We start from the raw sequence: 19223 nt of genomic DNA, 5'->3' as shown, positions 1-19223 counted from the left end.
AGGGAGTATGCCAGTTATTATTTAGCTATGGATACTTGGCAAAACAGCTAAGTTGATGCTTTATGGAGAGTAGACAAGCTTTCCGTTTCACTCCAAAGGGATATATAAAAGTGCACCATATAATGCTTTTGCTTTTCGCTCAAAAGTCACACATTACCAGATCCCTGCTGTTCAAATGCTTTGCCACAAGTTGTATCATGACATTGGAATTATACAATTTGCTACAAAATCCCAGAGGTGACCTAGACCCATCCAAGAATGCTGTTGGTCTGTTTTTTATTTATTTGTCTGTCTTTAAGCATGTACCTATTGTTGTGAATGGCAGAGACAGCGGACAAAAAACCAAGAACATACTGTATGTTTCCTTTTGCTAACGAGGAATGTGAAAAGTGTTAAACATGCTTGGGTAGATAAACTATTAATCATGTGGCAGTATTTAGTATTCTCAGTCATTAGTTTCATATTTATGGTGAGATCTGCTGATCGCTGACACCTTTGCAGAACATATGAAGTGGAACTAGACAGCAGCTTTAAGTATGCATAGGAGCTGTAATACTGGGGAAGACATTGTATGTGTAAAGGGCTGGTGGGGGAGTCATTAGAATTTTTTAAATTCCATGTTAAACAGTATCTTTGGTGGTAAGGAATGCATAATAGAGTGAAAGTTCAGAAAAGGATAAGTATCCTCTCACAGAAGACCTCCATTCTTAAACATCAGATGGACCCAGCAAACATGCAGAAGCGCTTGCATGACGAAAGCAGAGAGTGCGCAGAGGTGGCTGCCGTAACCGGAGCCAGCGTGCAGATGTGAGCAGGGCCATCCTTCGCAATAAATAACATCTCCCATGGTCGAATACCCCTGAGCTGGAGTGATGCCAGTCGTGAGTAATCTCATTTCTACAGAGGAGTAACAAGATTGCAAGTGAAAACAAAATGTCAGTGATTTACAGGGTGTGTAAAAGGCAATAAAGCATGGGTCAGCCCACAGCGCTCTCTCCTCCCGGGTCGCAGCACTCCCTCCTCCTGCCTGTACCGGCCCGCTGCAGCTGGACAAGAGCGAGAGCTCTGATAAAAATCGCGTGCGCGCTAGAGGGTGATTTCATGCTCCTCACCTCTTCTGCTTTTTCACCATGACCTTCTTACAGATCAAGTGCAGGCTGGCTTTTCTGCAAACTCGTGGCATTTGGCTAGCACCAGCACCTTGGACCAGGACCATATTAATCAAAAGGTCATTTACCCTTTTTTCTTGCCTCCCCAGGAAACCTTTAATATAGAATGAAGATGCGCATCTTATAGATGATGTGTACAGAAGCAGAGACTGTGCGCAGTTCCTTACTGATCTCCTAGACAAGCCAGCTCCTGTGTGACTCATCCCAGTTAATATGCTATAAATTTCTGTAAGTCTTTTGAGTCTTTTGATACATGTTTTAACAGGAGCAAATCTGAGACACCAGCAACGTGCACTTGTTATTTAGTCCAACAGCTGGTGCAAATAACAGTAGTCAGTTGTTCATTATAAGATCAGGTTTCGAGTTTCAAAGGTTTCATGCAGAAATCTGTAGGTTAAAAGGTTTATATTTAGGGATTATAATGTGTTACAACAGTGTGCAACCCTAAACTAGCTGAAAGAAGAGCACAAAAGCCAGGTTGTTGCATAGGCTTGATTTCCAATTAAGGGGACATGGGTAATATTTTAAAAAGCATTTCCAAACTGAAGTGCATCAGCTGGATTCTTTCCACAAGAGTTCCACAAAAGCGCATTTGTTGATGTTTCTCCACTGCATGGCCAAAATCCCTTTCCCTACTCCGGTTATCCCAATTCACATTAAGATTCTATAAGAATAAAGTGAAGAAGCAGGCAGATAAGCAAGCAAACACTCAGACCATGAACGCAATACGACCTACACCAGCTGGGGAGCTCACCTAACCCTTTCTCAAAGGTTCAAGGGAGATAAGAAGATGAACAATTTACCAATGATAAGATAAAAAAGACTGCTTACATGGAGAGTTAAGTATGATAGATGACACTATTACATATGGTAATGATGCATTAATAGTTTGACATTGACCTACAGTCTATTAAAAAGAGTCCCCAAAACCTGAAGGAAATGTGATGAAATGTGTATGCTTATACAACATCGTACCATAATCCAGAACTGACAGGAACTTCATTCTGGTCTTCAAGTTAATTAAATTTAATTCAACATTTTATGTTCTTTTTTTTTCTTTATTCCTCTTCTAAAAAAAACAGAATAATTTGTACAGAATAATTTACAGCTCTAACTGTGACTAAACATTGAGAAGATCATTTGTAGTGGCTTGATCCTGGAAACATTAAATTAAGACTTTAATGCTAATTCATCTGACATATTTTGCATTACACAACTATGGACTATAAATTTTATATTTCCCAACACAGATGGTTTCATTATTTGGCACCGAGGTTGATGTGAAAGCTGGAATGGCTTAAAAAACCTTCCCAGATCATCTGTGGTAAGTGGAATGAAGAGGAAAGTCTGCAGATAAAAGAGAGGAAATTAAAATGTGGATAAATTGTCTGCGACCCCATTCTGTAGAGGGTTAATCTTGGCATAGTCTCCCAAGAGAGATCAATGACTGATCATTGTAGGTGGACTTTTATATTTTGATGCTAGATTTTGTGGCATCAATTGCATTATCAGCCTCACGACTACTTAAACACAGCAGGAGAACAACAATAAACATGCTTATTTTTTATAGTGAAACTTTGAATAAGCACACAAGCCTGTCAGCACAGTCAGTGCAACTTTACTAAATATTGAGCTAGTAGTTGACATGAAGGCCTATGACAACTAACCTGAAGTTAATCCTGCCTTCCACTAAATGTAGAACCTCTACAATTATTTGGATTTTAAGATTTTTTTAATGCAGAATGTAGATCAAACACACCATAAGTTAGGACTGCGTAAGTAAAAATGGTAAGAAAAAATAAAGAAATAAGCAAATAAAAAAAGGAAGGAAACAAGAAAAGCAAAAATAAAAATGAAAAACAATCAAAAATCCTCCATTAACTTGAATACACTTGTTCTTGTTTCTCTGATCACATGGGCAGTTTATTGCCATTCCAGCTGAGGCACTATCCTAAGTAACCTGAGCATTATTGTAAAGAATAACCTCCTTAAAACTGTAAAACATCTACAGTTTTTCCAGCTCTTGCTGGCATGTTCTTCTGTGTATTCTCTCTCTCTCTCTCTCTCTCTCTCTCTCTCTCTCTCTCTGCCTCTCTCTCTCTCTGCCTCTCTCTCTCTCTGCCTCTCTCTCTCTCTCTCTCTCTGCCTCTCTCTCTCTCTCTCTCTCTCTCTCCCTCTCTCTCTCTCTCTCTCTCTCTGCCTCTCTCTCTCTCTCTCTCTCTCTCTCTCTCTCTGTCTCTCTCTCTCTCTATTTCATAGTTAACCAGCAAAAAAATGCCAAAGACATTTCCCCCCCAAACAGATCTTCATCTGTAAGAATAATACTGATTTGTCAAAGCTATGCTGTTTTTTAAATCATAGCTTGTGCTAAAACAGCTGTAAAAATATAAAACCATTTCACTTTTCTCTGCATGGTTTGGTAGTTTTTCTCCTTTGAGTTTTACATTTCCTCACCGCCAAAAGGAAAAAGAACCCTGGGGAGATAAAGTATCCTAATAAATAACAATACAGATTAATATAATAGAAGTGCGATGTATGAGCTATGAAGTGGTTTGCAATATACTGGCTTGATATATCATGTATATGTTATGATATATATTGTATATGTATATAGTACATATAGTCACTGTTTATCTTTAAAAATTAAGCCATGGCTGAACAGGTCATAAATATTCATTAAAAGTGTAAACTAATTTGATCGTTTGCTGATCTGATCATTTAGATGCACTTTGGAAAACAAAGTTAATACATTTTCTATTTTCATCCTGTTAAATAAAAAAATCACAATCTAATACATTGTGCTAGTGGCTGTACTACTGTCATCACTTTTAAAGCAATATAATTTGTTAAAGATAGTCTAATGTTTAAATGAGAAATAAACTAAAACAGATATGACTGGAATCTAAGGACAAAGAAACTAATGTGATTAGACATCAGCTACTTTATTGATTGAGCATTCTTCTCCTCCTGACCTTGTGTGTAAATGACATCCTACACACACACACACACACACACACACACACACACACACACACACACACACACACACATGTTCTAACACTAAAATGTAGTTGTCATCTCAACACTAACATTTAGTTGTCACCTTTTAGAGAATCTATCTTAATAGTAATTTTGTTTATGCAAATGTGTACAAATGCTTGCATGTGTTTGTACTCAGTTGTTCTGTTTTGCACTACATCATTCAGTGTTTGCACTAGATTGTTCTGTGTTTGCACTCAGTTGTTCTGTGTTTGCACTCAATTGTTCTTTGTTTGCAATAGACTTTTGTGTGGTTCTGATGGACAGTGTGCAGCCTTGCATTATTGATAATGGATCTTGACCTGTTTGGGCTGTCACACTCTTAAATCACTTCAGCAGATTTCAAAGTGTCTCACTGCATTGTGGGCTGATTTACAGCTGCACTGGTCCATAAAAAGCAGCTGGCCTTGGACTCAGCAACATTACTAACATGGCATACATACAGTCAATTCTGACTGTGGCAAATTGTTTTCTCTTGGGTTTAAAATTTGAAACACTTGTTGTAGCACTCAAGTCACAAGAAAGCAAAAAAGAAGCCTTATCGTGTTTTAAAAATAAAATGACTAACCTGGAACATACTAAGCCAGTTTCCCAGACATAGATAAAGCCAAGTTTTGGGTTAAATTGCAATGTCAGTGGTACATTGCCATTGGAAAATCTTTTTAGTCAAAGCTTAGGCTTAACGTGAATGTGGGAAACTGGCTCATAGATGTAAGCTAATCAAAGAAGTCTCAGTACATTGCTTTATTGCTTTATTGCTGGCCAGTGACATCGTATACGATTGCTACTATTCTATTTAACTGGTTCTCCCTCACACAGACAAACTATTCAAATGGATAATTTGTTAATCAACTCTAAGATCTATTTGCAGACAAGCACAGGCAACTCTTAAAACTATTTCGCTGCTGTACCAATCAACGCCATAACACAACATACAACCCATGTTCCACTGACCCAGGCTGGAGGCTGGAGCTGCAAAACAGAGCAGGGTAATACAGAATAGGATGAGCTGGGCTACAAGCCAGTATGCTGCTAGTTTAGGTAATTTGCTTCTGTTAGGCTAAATATCAACCATACATGTCTTTGGAAGGAGGGCGTGGCACTGAAGAGGAGGAGGTCAGTTCATTCTGTGCTCAAACCTAGCAAACCTAGCAGTTTGCAAACATTTCAAAATTGATTACAGCTGCTTTAAGACGATCCCCAATCAGTGTCACTCAAGTGTGATGCTGTCATAAATGACACTGAGGAATGTCCAACACTGAGTATATAACACAATATATGAAAATTATAATGAGACGGTTACATAGGATGATGCCAGATGTGTCTGTGCACTTGTAAATAATTTATTTTAATTTAATTATCAGTTTATAAACAAGGCAGTCCTTTCCTTTTTTGGACACTACACCCAAAACATTTGAAAGAACAATTGATTTAAAATTCAGTTTAGATATAATTATATTTTCATATCATTCTTGAATAATGAATGCACCAAACCCCATACAAAACTCAATTTAACCTGCCCTTTACTAGCAATTTGGAAATTGTCACATTAAAAAATGTGATTAAAGCCAGAAAATTACCATATATTTCTCTGTGAACCATTCTCTGTGAATGAACATATTTGCTTTACTTTTTTGAAAAAATCTCATTGGATTCACACTGAAAAGTTTAATCACGGGTCAGAGCAGGATTGTTCTGCTCTCCTAATTTCTTGCTTATGTAGAAATTAACAAATTACTCTGCCAACTTGCTTATTTCTTCAAATAACTGAACCCAAATATAAATGTGCACCAGATCCCATAGTAAGATGTTTAACACATGAAACCCATAACTTCAAAAATCCTTGGAATTTTTATATGTCTTTATTGGTTTCAAAGCAAGGAGTGGAGGGGAATCAAAAGAAAAATAACAAGGAATAAAACATCTGCATATAAGAGCTGTTTATTAATGAATGAAAGATATTCACGTTGTCATCCGTCAAGACATTTTCAGGAAATACTTAACATTATTGACTCCTTTTTCTCATTTGAGCTCAGTGTAGAGACCTCTCCTTCAAAGATTGCTCTCAATATTTTGATATTGTGTTTTCACAGGTGCACTAAGTATTCTCCAGCTCCCTCAAACAGGTTAGCCAAAATGGGTATGACTGTGTGTGGTTGGACTTTACACATGTTTCCAGTGAAATATCATCATTATTGATGAGATGGAGACTCCTGGACATTAGGCTAAAAGCACGAAATATTTGGAATATCTGCAAAGTAAGTTTTCTTTTCCTTCTGATTTTAATTAGCAATGTCTGCTCATATTTTATTACTTTTGGTATACTCTTTGTTGTAAGTATGGATCACAGCCACGATGTTTGACACCTGTTATAACTTCTGACTGTAATGAATAGGTTACAGTATGTGATATACATTAGACTGGTCACTGTGGTTGGGTTTCTGAAATTAAACTAGTCCATGTGTTTTGGATCTCTGAGCGAAGTAACCCTCTGCTTGAAAAAAATGTCTCCTGTTCTTTATCACACCGATTTAGCATGAGTAGGCACAGGTATACGAAGGTGTCAGAAGTCCATCTGTGGAGGATTATTCCTGTGTTTCCTCTCCTTTTTAAAACACATGAGTCTTTTTTCACTCTATGTTTCCTTTTTTAGTTCCGTTCAGTTTTACATGTGAGCTGCTACAAGTGACTGATGATCTTGAGATGGTGGATTTAAAACTGAGTTGCAGATGCACTACAGCTCCCTGACAGTTAAAGAAACAAGCCTGTGGTTCATGATTGGTGTAATCCTGAAATGATTTTAATGATCCCTTCTGCAAGGAAGATGCTTTGAGAATTTGTTTAATTAGAATCATTTGTGATTCATAAAATACTGGACTGGACTACATGCAACTAATCGTATTTGCTCAGGAAAGTGTGTATGTCAAAAGGTTATCACTTCCCCAACAGTAAACAATACTTACAATTCAGCTCCAGGAATTCTGTCACCTATTAGAATTTAGTTCCGGTCCTGGTTTAACCCCAAATCCAGAATGTCCTGGAATTTGTCCCCTCCGGGCTTGATCATGTCTCTTGAAGGATCCATTTTAGGTTTGGGGCCATATGACAAAACTCTCAAACCAAACCCATCTCTTAAAATTCCCTCAGCCATGAGAACTGCAGTTGTGTAGTAAGGCTATAAGCGGGGTTGCCTTATTGCACCTATTTTGGAGACAAGCGTAGAACCTGATGAGACAAGGTATCACATTGTAGGCTAAGCAGAGATGCATAAAATCCTGAGCTTCTGTTTCTGATGCTTTGTGTTCTGTTTAAAGTGTTGGTACATTAATGCAATTGTTAAAATCAACAAATGTCAGTTGTTGGACAATTAAAAGGTGCACATTTGCACTTTTTAGTAGTTCATTTTAATGACAAAATGTGTTATTAAGTTTTCAAAAATATTTTGTGAATAGAACTTCCAGATGTGCTTACTGAAAGATTTCACTTTTGCCATACATTTAGAAATAACCTCGGCAAGCCAATTCTATATTAGTCAAAGGTAAAGTGAATGCACCTCATTTACCGCTTCCAAACACTAGGTGGCAATAATGCGTTTGAACATGTAGAATCTTGCAGCGCAAAGGGCTAGAAGAAAGCAGGAAGCGAGATTTCGGTCATTTGCCCAATGATTTTTGTGGCGAGGAGGTGGCTGGTTTCGCATTTTAAAAGACATTTTAGAAACATCATTGGCATCCAAAAAGACGCAAAGGTGTGTTTCGGTAAGGAGTGTCATTATGAATTACATGTAATGAATTCATTAAACCTAGTTGTACGTGTTATTAGCTAGCTTGCCAACCCTTTCGTAGCTTGTTAAGTAGTAGTAAGCAAGAAGGCGCAGTCGTGCTCGCTGTAGTTGTAGGTTATACATGTTAAACCACGTAGGCAACAACATTACAGCATATGGTCTTTTTGGAAACTAGCGCAACTCTTCTCACTTCTTACTAACCTAACGCTGGCTAGCTAGTGTACTTTGCTGACCTAGCCGGCTACCTAACGAGTGAAGATAATAGGTCGGTGAGTGACCTGGAGGACCCCCTCATTTGCACATCGCAAAGCCTCGATCGCTCTAGCCACACGAAGGTTTTGGTGCGCTGCTACTTCATATATTACGGTTTACGGTTGTGAAACGACTTTTATTTCGGGCATTAGAAATCTAAAAGAAATGTTCTACAGCTTAAACATGTCTTACCCATGTCTAACGCACTAAAGGAAATTGTGTTAAAGCATATATAGAAGAGAAAAGTCTTAAATTTGTTCCCCTGTTAAAATGTATTTATTTTCAGTTAAATCCACTATTTTTAAATATGATTTTAGCTACGCATGATATGACTTCCTTATGTTTTTACTGTGAGAATCAGCAGAAATTATAAAGCAAAATTGTGCAAATGGCCTATCAGTTAAATATAGCATATTATTTAAAAATACAATAAAAAAAACCAAACACAAATCAAATGATCAATTCATGCCACTATATTCTTGGAGAACACTTTCTAAATTACGCTGAAGTGTTTGTACTATAGGAATTTGGTTTATTGGGATAACTAATAGAAAATGTCTGTTTGATATCAAATCACGCCACTAAATTCTTAAAATATGATTTTTCTCATGTACTCTTAAATGTCTAATCAGTTTTCTTTTTATAATCACGCCAAAGTATTCTTGATCGATACTTTCCCTTGTGCACTGTATCTTTCATCCACCCCCCTTTCATTGGGACTGACAGTCATTTCCAAGGTGAACACTGCACGTTAGATTCATAAAACGTAAATAAATAATCCAATTCACAAATTTATGCTAGACTTTTCTTATTGTTACTTTTGTAGGAAAATGCTTTTCTTCTGCTTATTTTTAAGACATTTTGTTCTGTTTACATTGTTGGTAAGGCAATTTCTGTGTGGATGTGTGCATGTGTGTGTGTGTTTAGTCTCGGCATCTGGCTGTGCTGATGTGATGGGTAGCCACAGGAACCAAGGTCAGACGGAGGATGCCACTTTGGAACGTGTCTACTGTAGAGGGACTCTCACTGAAGTGCTAAAATATGGGCCCACGGACCTGTATGCTGCTGTCAAAAGCCCTAACCCAGCCAGAGCGCTCATTCTCATCATTCCAGGTAGGCCACACGAAAGGCCCCTGTAGCCCTGAAATGCATGACATACACAGCAGGGAGACACACTGTCCATATTTTCAGCTATTTTTGTTTTGTTTTTGCAGTAACAGTAATTTAATATGGTTTTCTGACAGTTATGTGAATGAATTATGAATTTTGCCAATTCAAGAAAAACCTGATTTGGTTTCTTTGTGCTTTGTAACAACTCTGTCAGAAGCAGAGGTAGTGGGTTAAAGATTATGTATTGAACTCATCATCTTTAAAAAGCAGACATTAACGTACACTGGCAGATAATATTGGCATAACAGGCTTTTCCTGCACAAAACAACTGCTATTTTGCCACACTTCATTTTATAGTTACTATCCAAATCCAAAAACAAAACAAAAATTTTCCTTTATTTATTTAGTTTTTCTTCATTTTTATTTCCTTTTGAGTTTTTGCTCAACTTCAAAGCATCTGACCTCACCTCACTTATTAAGATGAATTACCAGATAAAACTTTATCAGATAAAAGGAAGCATGTTCCATTCTTTTGTTGCCAAGATAAAAATAAACAAACTCATGGAAAAGGCGAGACGCAGGCAGAAGTCACAGCTTTGGTCTGCGGGTGGGTGAAGGGGGCGGCCTGACTTTAAGGGCTGGACAGTACACTTGCCAGCCCATGCTGGCCACGTGAACAAGAACGTGGACCTAGGATGGCAGGTTTCCTTTTTACGTTTGTCTCTGCGTCAGGAAAGCACCAGTGGAAAATGGTGGACTATGCTACCACCTCCCTGATAGACCCTTTGAGTAGCATGATGTTGTAGAAAACCTGTGTGGCTCAGGTGCAGGTGTTAAAAGATCAAAGATTCTGCTGGACCTTTGGGAGCTTATGTAAAACCACATAAGCTCCCAAAGGTCCAACAGAATGTGTCTTTGTAGTATCAGTTACCCACAGCATTAGAGAGGTTTCCAAGCATCTTTCCAAGTAGTCACAGCAACAAATAGGCTCATGTCCTTCTTCTCTCCTTTTAAACTTTCACCAGCATGGTCCATTCACGATAGTGAAATTAAAGCCTGGCTCTATGAGAAATACATGGATACAGTTCAGCCTGATGCTTTGTTTTGACCCAATTACTATTGGGTTATCTTTGTTTAAAATAGCAGCAATGCAATTTGAAATATATCTGAAATCCTTCATTGCTGTATTGTCTATTAAGAAGGGCAAATTCATTGTAAGTGAGTAATCATGATAATGTAAAATATTTTTGAAGAGGACACATTTAAAAAAAATTAAATTGCTATTATTTCAATATTACTGCAACAACCTTGGGCTTGTAGTAAATCTGAATGTTCGTCTTATGAAAGTGTGACATGTTTGCTAATGTGTGTTATTGTAATGGAATTTGTTAAGTTATGCGGCATTTGCAGTATGCCACATTCCATTGTAGTTCAGAATTATATACACTATGTAGTAGCTTTAATGGCCCATTTTGTTTTTCTTACTTCTTATTTCTGAATAGTTTCATGCATGTGTCAGTAATTGATTAAATCAGGTAGCGCTGGGGTTAAATTGCATGTGGGCTGGAATGATTTGGGCTTTGTCCTCTTGACTGGAAAGGTAACTTTGGGAAATAGGAAAATGACTGCAAATAAAGTGCAAATTATACAATAGTTTTTTGCAAACTATACTTTATACAATTCTTTACTGTCTTGGATACACTAGTGAATTAAGGCAGTTAACTAGAGGGTATAATAGTGAATATTGAACATTCCCTTTTATTGGAAAGGGAAATGTTTTTCCAGAGTGTATATAGAAACAATTTGAACTTACTTGTTTACATCAGGCATCCTTTCCTTGTATTTATTCAATTATTATTTAATATACTGCCATGAATTTTGCAAATGTCCTCATGTAGCACCAACATTGTGTCAAAAATGTTGACCTCTTCCATACTTTTCCAGTGTCTGTTCTGGCTCCATAAACTTGCTGGTCTCGAACCGTGGAGCCTGTGATGCAAGCAGCTAAAGGCCACGGCTCTGATGTTACTTTTTAAGTTGTTTAGTGGCCATTTACCAGAAATTTGCCATTTCACTTTTTTTTCCTTTCAATCCATGCCAATGTTTCATGTCTCAGTAAATGCAAGTTGCTATTTAATAACTGTACGTAACTGTACACATTCAGAACATAAAAATAAACAAAGCACTTGTTTTGTCATCTTGCACATACTAGTCTGACAATCTCTCTGTGCTGCTGAAATAGTTAATTCTCTATCTTTCTCTGTATAATAAAATTTGCTAACCAAGAATTGGATCTGTGTCCCCTGCCAACCCCTCTGTATGACTTCTTGTTCAGCTCTCCCACCACTAAAAATGCAGGCCCATTCTTGTAATATTCACTAGTTCCCGTGAGCTATCACTGGCTTCGGCACTAGCACTGACACTTTGTTGATGGAAACGTGACTTTCCAACATACAAGGTCCATACAAGGCCCTCATTGACCTAACCCAAGTAATCAAGGGCCTACAGAACTCCTTGATTACCTGGCAAATTTGTTGTGGGTTGGATTGGATTGATAACCTCTGATGTAAAGGGGTGGAATGCAACAGCTTTCAGCTGTACTTTGTTTGAGGAGCATTGTTTCAGTAATAGTTGGGTGGCTGTTTGTGTCAGTTCATCTAACTTATCACTGAACAAGAGCTACGTGTTTAAGTTTTGTGAAAGAAAATTCCCTGATTCTCACATTCTGGTTAGATAACATCTTGGGAAAGATGCATTCTTAATGAACCATTATTACAAAGAGTTCGTAGTTCTTGTGACAAATATGAGTGTCTCACTTTAACATTGCCTTTCTTTTGTAGCCTAGGAGGCATGTGTGTGAGTGAGTAGATTATGTAGGTGGCTCATCCACATACATGTTCAGTCTGGTCGCCCTTGAATTGATTGAATGAATACTGACATGTCTTGCCTTGTCATCAGACATCTTTCTTAAGGACTCTTGTTCTGTCACTGCCTTTCTGTTTGCCTGTCACTGAAGAGTCCATCACAACTGATCCCATTTCTTCCCCTTGACCTCAATCAGTGTCACGCATGTAGCATATGCTTTTCTTGTAGCACACTATTAAGATGTGACCAACCAGCATTTCTCACCGAAAAGACCAGGCTCAGGCTGATGACCTTCAAGAGCGTTGTGAGGAGTGGCCGGTTTTCTTTGGCCCTGAATGTCACTGAGCATTGCGCTCAAAGGACTCTTTTATGGCATGTAGACAACGTGTGGGTAAAGGGCTGTTATTGTAGAGCCTGTGCCCTTTTCCCCAGAGATAACGGCAATTATCGCTGCTGTCTCGCCAGAGTCCCCTCCCGGTGTCTCATATCCACCAGGGGCAAAGCACAGGTGCTACAGTTTTAATCTGCTACAATAACACTGCTGCGGTGAGGGGTGTATGCCGGTTAGTGAGCCAAGCACCCTGTCTTGGGCAGAATGAAAGGAAACAGCAGGGTGGAATGCATAATCTGACTATGGGTTATGACTAATGTAATTAGTACTGTTGGTGATAATGAATGTCTTTATAAAGGACATAGTTCATAGATTATGTGCTTTCACCATGTCTGATAAAGTTAAGAACTTTAAATCTCTAGTTATCTCATCAGATGCAGCACAAGATATTTACTTTTTTTTTTTTAGTTGGCAGTTATTTCTCCAATAATATCAAATTCCGCTCAATCAGGTGAGCTTGGAAGGATAAAAGAAGAATTTTATTTTTTCAAGTGAATTGACATTTCTGTTTGCTACAATACATTTCAAATGTTTATCACCCTTACTGATCTGTGGCACCAGGTCCTATTGACCTGCGTGACCCAGTCTCAATTTATTCTGAAAGAAATACAGTTTCAGAAGGCTGCTGCTTGTGGGGAGAGGCAGAGAGAGAGATGCACCAGTACATTTGCCCTTGAGCCATAACTGCCCTTTGTACAAACAAAATCAGTATTGCAGCAAAATATGAACACATGTCATCTTTTTTTTTTTTTTAAGAATCAATTCAGTAAGTACTTCAAAAATGTTCCATGTTCCAACATATGGATTTTTGCTCGTTGCAATGTAAATACAAAGAGTGGCAGCTGTTAATATTTAATGTCAGTGTGGGACTGACAGTCTTAAGCAGAATTAGAATTATCCAATTTTCTAGTTCACTTGAGGATTTAGAAGTTTAAAATTGGACCATGTAAAGCTCTTCATAATTTGTTGAGATGAGTGAAGAATAAGTTATTATAACTCATATTAAAGCTGTAAAAGATGTTCAGTGGCTTAGGGGATGTCTTTCACAGATGGGTCGAATTTATAGGAACCTGCTGTGCTGAGCACTTTCCTGGTCCAAGCAGCTGTATCCAATACCCCTCAGTATCACATTGTTTGATAATTCATAATAATCCTACAGAGCTTCCTTCCACACTCTTTCCTTTCATCATTAAGCTTTTCTGAGGTCTTTTTTTCTTCTTGACTTTGCACACTACGCAGTGTGCATGTGACTGTTCTCAGCTGTGCTAAGCAGGCCTTCTCCTCTCTCTCTGTATGAATCCTGCCTTAAACATGGAACACCTAGCAATCAGGAACACCTTGTCAATAAGAGATCCTATTGTATTATTGTAATTCAGCTTGCTTGCATTTGTCTATGGAGCAGGAGTCAACAGGCATGTCAGTAAAGGTTGTTTCTAGGAATGTTACCTGGAGGTTCTCTTTGATTGCTAGTCCATCCTTGGATCCCAAGAACCTTTTTAAAAAATCTCTGTTGTACTAATAGAGGTGTTGAGTGATGGAGAATATTTTTCCGAGCCTGAGATAAAGTTGCATATCATGTCGGGAAAGCTTTTAACCGTAAAGTTTTTAATGTTGACTGTTTGGTTCAAAATAAGTGTCAGATATCTTTGCTGAACCCCACCTTTATATTCCTTGTAGTCTTATTATTTTGGACATATTGTTGATTGAGTTTTCTGTTTAAAGTCCAGTATTATTTTAAGTTGTCTTTAGCCAGCCAGGTTTACACTATAAAGACACATCAGGCCCCTTAACAGTAATCTGCTACAGCCCTGCCTTCATCTGGAGCCACACAGACCTCATGGGTTTCAGGGAACAGCCCTCAGAGAAAATAGTCTATCAGAAGAGCTGGCTATAGTGACCCTTGGTTGCATCTTTGCCAAAGTCAATAAAGCATTTTCACTTGTTCTCCTCCTTTCGTGTGATGGATAGACTTTTTGGCATGTTAAGAGCCAATCTGTTAAAGTGGACTCCACACACTGTCCACAGTAAGAATTCCAGCACATGCGGTGCCGATGTTGTCATAGGCGGATTTCTTTCATGAGTTGAACTGGTGTCTGCCGTTCGGCCTGCGATTCTGTTAATGGCCGCCACTGATATGGATCAAAGGAAGGCAATTTCAGGATGCCATCCTAGGGTTGAAGGGTTGTTATCCACAACTTGCTGTGGAGAAGACCTCTTTTTATGCTCACACCAAACGCGACAACGTATATCATCTCGCCAAGACCCCATGGGTCACACATCACTATTCAGTTAGCCTGTATGCACTGATTTAGTGCCGCTGCTTGCAAGTGTGTTTTAGAGAGCAGGGGTGACGGAGGGCGGCCCCTGCACCTGCAGGGCTACGTCAGTGGCGTGGTAGTCCAGGCAGCCTCGGGGTCAGAGACGGCGGGCTGGGTATCTGTTTAATGTTCCAGCAACAGCCCTGAATTTATGAACTCAGGGGAAAGAGGGAAATGATAACGTGGAGGAGAGGCGAGGATAGCTCATGCTTCTGTCCTCGTTTTCTTTTTTCCAAGGATATAGGAATGCCTCCTTTGCATTCTTTCCCTGCACAGAAACCGACAAGATTTGTTTTTCTTTTTTTTTCTTCACTGATTCGATAGGCGATGCTCACTTGGATTCCTGTCAAAAAGCACACACGTGGCTATAAAGGAAAAACAAATACATCTGCCTGGAGTTCAAAAAAAACTTTTGAGCCAGCAGTTACCTGAGTGTCCTGCTCTCATAAACACAAACATCTCATTCTGTCGTTAAGTAATCCTCATGAGGTGTCTCAATTACAGGGCTTGTAATTGAGCCACTTCGTGTAGACACTGTAGTCAAGTAGTCCTCATGAAGTGTTTAAATTACAGGACATCCTACTGCAGAGCGCAGCTATGCGTTGAGGTGTTTATTGCTAAGTGCTTGCCTTTTTGTCGACACCACTTCCCCACTGAACCTCCCCCACACACCAGACCTCTGCACTAGATCCACGTGTAACAGTGCATACAATTCAGGGAAGACCTTTGATCCCACCCAGACCTTGAGCGAGATCTAGGCGCTTTATTGTGGTGGATTGTCGTCTCCGATAGCACAGGCCTGAAGCAGCACCGGCTTTGAGCCTTGGGTTGGGTGGGTGGGTGGGGGCAAACCCCATCTGGGAGAGATTTGGAAATCCTCAGCATAAATGAAAACATACAAATGGATTTAATCAGTTTGACGAGGGTTCAGGAGGGCTGCTATTGGCCCTTAGCGCCCGCCCACTCGCTTCCCACAGGCCTATCGGTGCACAAAATCTTAGCCTGCTCAGCTTCAGGCCCAGAGCCCAGGAGGGGACGGGAGCAGCAAGAGCAGGCAGATGAAAGGATGCGCTGCTATGGTGGAGGTCTGCCTCACTGATCCCGGCCCATGTTCACAGAGTACACAACGATGATGAGCTTAAAAAAAAAAGTTTGAAGTTCACAGTTTGCTACATTTACAGCTTGAGCTCATACATGCATTTGTGTATTCATGATTAAATAATCGGGGAATAAAAAGATGATCGTATAAAAAGACAGCAAGTAAAAGCTGAAATGTCGTGCGCATATTAAACAAATGATAGATATAAATAAATAAGCAGAAATATATTCTAATATAAATAAAATATTTTGGAGGAATGTGGTGGAACGAAGGTAGGTATTCTGAAACAGTTGTTCTTTAAAGGTACCGCAAGTACATTTCCTTTATAGAGGTAACGTAAGCCCAGCAGCTTCCTTTACTTGGACCTGCTAACCCCATGGCTTGCCATGATATAAATAGGTAGCCTGCATTTTTGCATCAGTTTTCTCACTAATATGTAATATTCCACATCCACCACAGCTGAGAGATTTCATATTTCATACTTGATCATTTTTATTTCAGTTCTGCCTGATTACTATACATTCTAGGCTTTTTTTCTTCTTGGAATTTGCAAAATGCATGGAATTGAATAGTAGGCAATTTGTACTTTCTAACCCGTTTTAACCTTTATAGAGGTGCCTTTCTAGCGTGATCAAATAATATGACTGCTAAGTGCTGCAGTGTTTTGGTTTCTGAAATTTGTTGGTTTGTCTGAAGTTATGCAATGCCTTTTTTTTGGTAAATCCATTAGCAATTCATATGTAAAATGTCTGGAGTAGTATATTTTGCTATCAAACAGCCACTTATAGCTGCTAAGATGTGTGCCAACCTCTACTTTCGCACCAGCTCAGAACTTTGTGCAAAGATCCATGTTTTATCAACATTGCCAGTGATTCTGACCAAAGCTTGCAAATTAAGGAAGAGACGGGCAAAACACAAACCCAGAGGTAGTGAGCAATCTGGATTCTTAATTGATTGATTTTGGGTGACTAGTGATTTAACAGAAAAAAATAAAAAAATTTTTGGTCATTTGTTTTGTACTTCGCCCAGATTGTCTTCGTAATGTAGATTAAAAGACTCCCACTAACACAAACATCCCCACAAGTGTGTCTAAAGGCGTTGTGCAATGTGCCTTAAGCAGCTGCAATCTGTTTTCTGATTAATGACTCAGGATATTTGAATCAAAATATTAAAACAAGGGCAGGAACTGTTGCGCGCTTCAGAGCCGCAAAGATCAAACCGCCAGTAGTTTGGGTTCAAGCACGGACTACCGCTCACATGCCATGGTTGTTTTTTGTGCGGCCTGTGCCTCCCCAACCCCCCAGAGGGGCCTTGCATTTAGAGGTTTTGTGTTTTGTCATGGATGTCATTAGGCTGCTTGTAAAGTGTTTGTTTGCTTTAAGGCATCTTTTGGTGCCAGACCCAGCTGGAGGACACCACCCACTGCATAACATGCTCCTCTACCACTTGAGAATGTTACTTGAAAGGAAAATAAATTCTTGTTGTCTGTAACAGTGAACAACTGACACTGATGGCTCCCATAACTTGAATCTGATGAGAATTAGAAAAAAATGTACATGTCAGTATACTGGGGATTGCATGGTTGCACTGGTCTTCTGGCCACATGCAAGCATAAGTCTCATCTCAGGTTAAGTTGCACCCCCAGTTTAGGATTCCTCAGGAAAGGCCATTTTGGTCTAGGACTAGGCTTATTTAGATGACGAGTGTCGCAAAAACAGCCTGCGTTTTGGTTTACGTGGCTGCATGTGTCACGTGCAGCCTTATGGGAAGAAGAGGTTGTGTCTGGGACAGTTTTGCTCATCACCCAGCTTCAGTGTACTCTGAGCAGGCCTACTGACTCACCAGACTGAGAACTACGAGCACCTTGAGTGCACCCATGAGACGGAAGTTACTCACCGCCTCCAGCATACCACTGTGCTAAAATGACCATGCTACTTGGTGACAGGATTCCTGATATGACTCTTTCTCCAGGTGGCCATTCTTGACCCCTCCCCCACTCCCCCCTTTAGAAATTCTGCACAAAACATCAGTAGACTTGCAGTGGAATTGTGCAACTCGTTTTGCTGTGGTGCTGTCATACATAGACTCTCGCTCACACACGAGATTTATCGCGGTTTGAGACAGTGCCCAAAGAGAGCTGGAGTTAGCCGGCCTGACCACGAAGACAGGGTGCTCTTTGTTCGGTTGCAGGGGCAGCTGGTGCTCAGCAGTGCCATTTCTCTTTGCATCTCCTCTCGCTTGTGCTTAGTCTCATCCATTAAGACCAATGGCACAGGGTCACAAGCCTTGCGATGGACCTCTTCCTTTGTTGTAAGTGGGGCGTAGCTTCTTGTGTCAGTGGTCAGTTAGAGCCCCCTACACTTGTTTGAAGCACTGCATCTTAGGCTGTAGCTTATGCGTTTTGTAGCGTATCACATATTAAAGCATAGTTTATTAGTTATTTGCTGTCCACAATAAAGGGAATGTCCTTGAAATGGGGGGGGGGGGGAGCAAATCTCATGAAACCTCTTTAAATTCTTAAATATTTTTAATGTTTTAAATGTTCAAATGTCACTTTCCTTTGTGTGACTGTTATGCAGTATCATTTTAAGACTGTATATGTATAAATGCATGTATCCATTTCATAAATTCATTCATTTGTTCATTCATTTTGTGTGTTGCCCCAGTGAATGAAAAACGCAACGGCTCTTAATTGTGCACATTAAAGCAGCCAGAAATGTTCGTAGCCTCAGTTTCTGCCATGTCTTCACCTGCATAGTTCCTACCCATAATCTTTGTCCCTGACATGTCAATGGAACCCAGCAGCTGGGTCAAGGTAAAGGAAGGTGGGCTGTGTTCACTGAGTTCGCAATGTGTATTTCATTCCACGAGGCCATGAGGCCATTCACCAGAGTCTTCAAGATGCTGCTTCTCTCCCCCTCTACAGGCAACCCGGGTGTTGTGGGATTTTACAAAACCTTCATGTGGACGTTGTATCAGACCTTCAACCGACGATACCCTGTGTGGGCTGTGAGTCAGGCTGGACATTGTTCACCTCAAGACACCTTGGACTTAGTTGAAGGTAGGAGATCTACAGTAGCCTGTATATTTTATACATACCTTTTTGAAACTGAGCACAATGTTTTTTCACAATATTATTGATTTAAGCATCTCACTAGCATTAATTTAGCATATCAATTTATTCCTGACCATGTTT

At 39.5% G+C, this 19223-nt stretch overlaps 1 protein-coding gene across 2 annotated transcripts in view; it reads left to right on the top strand.

Annotated features, from left to right (window-relative positions):
* The first annotated feature begins 7842 nt into the window (after positions 1–7842).
* ldah (lipid droplet associated hydrolase) overlaps positions 7843–19223 on the top strand; it is a 34352-nt gene continuing 22971 nt past the window's right edge. The window contains exons 1-3 of one of the 2 annotated variants that reach the window (XM_027008897.3): positions 7843–7966; positions 9172–9357; positions 18954–19088. In XM_027008897.3, the coding sequence (XP_026864698.3) occupies positions 7873–7966; positions 9172–9357; positions 18954–19088 (415 nt within the window). In that variant the 5' untranslated portion in view covers positions 7843–7872. The remainder of the gene's footprint in view (positions 7967–9171; positions 9358–18953; positions 19089–19223) is intronic. The other variant, XM_027008898.3, reaches the window with a different exon arrangement.

The sequence above is a fragment of the Electrophorus electricus genome, chromosome 10 (assembly GCF_041902795.1).
Source record: "Electrophorus electricus isolate QZ-2024a chromosome 10, ASM4190279v1, whole genome shotgun sequence".
Taxonomy (NCBI): Eukaryota; Metazoa; Chordata; class Actinopteri; order Gymnotiformes; family Gymnotidae; genus Electrophorus; species Electrophorus electricus.
This window is presented reverse-complemented; position numbering and strand designations above follow the sequence as displayed.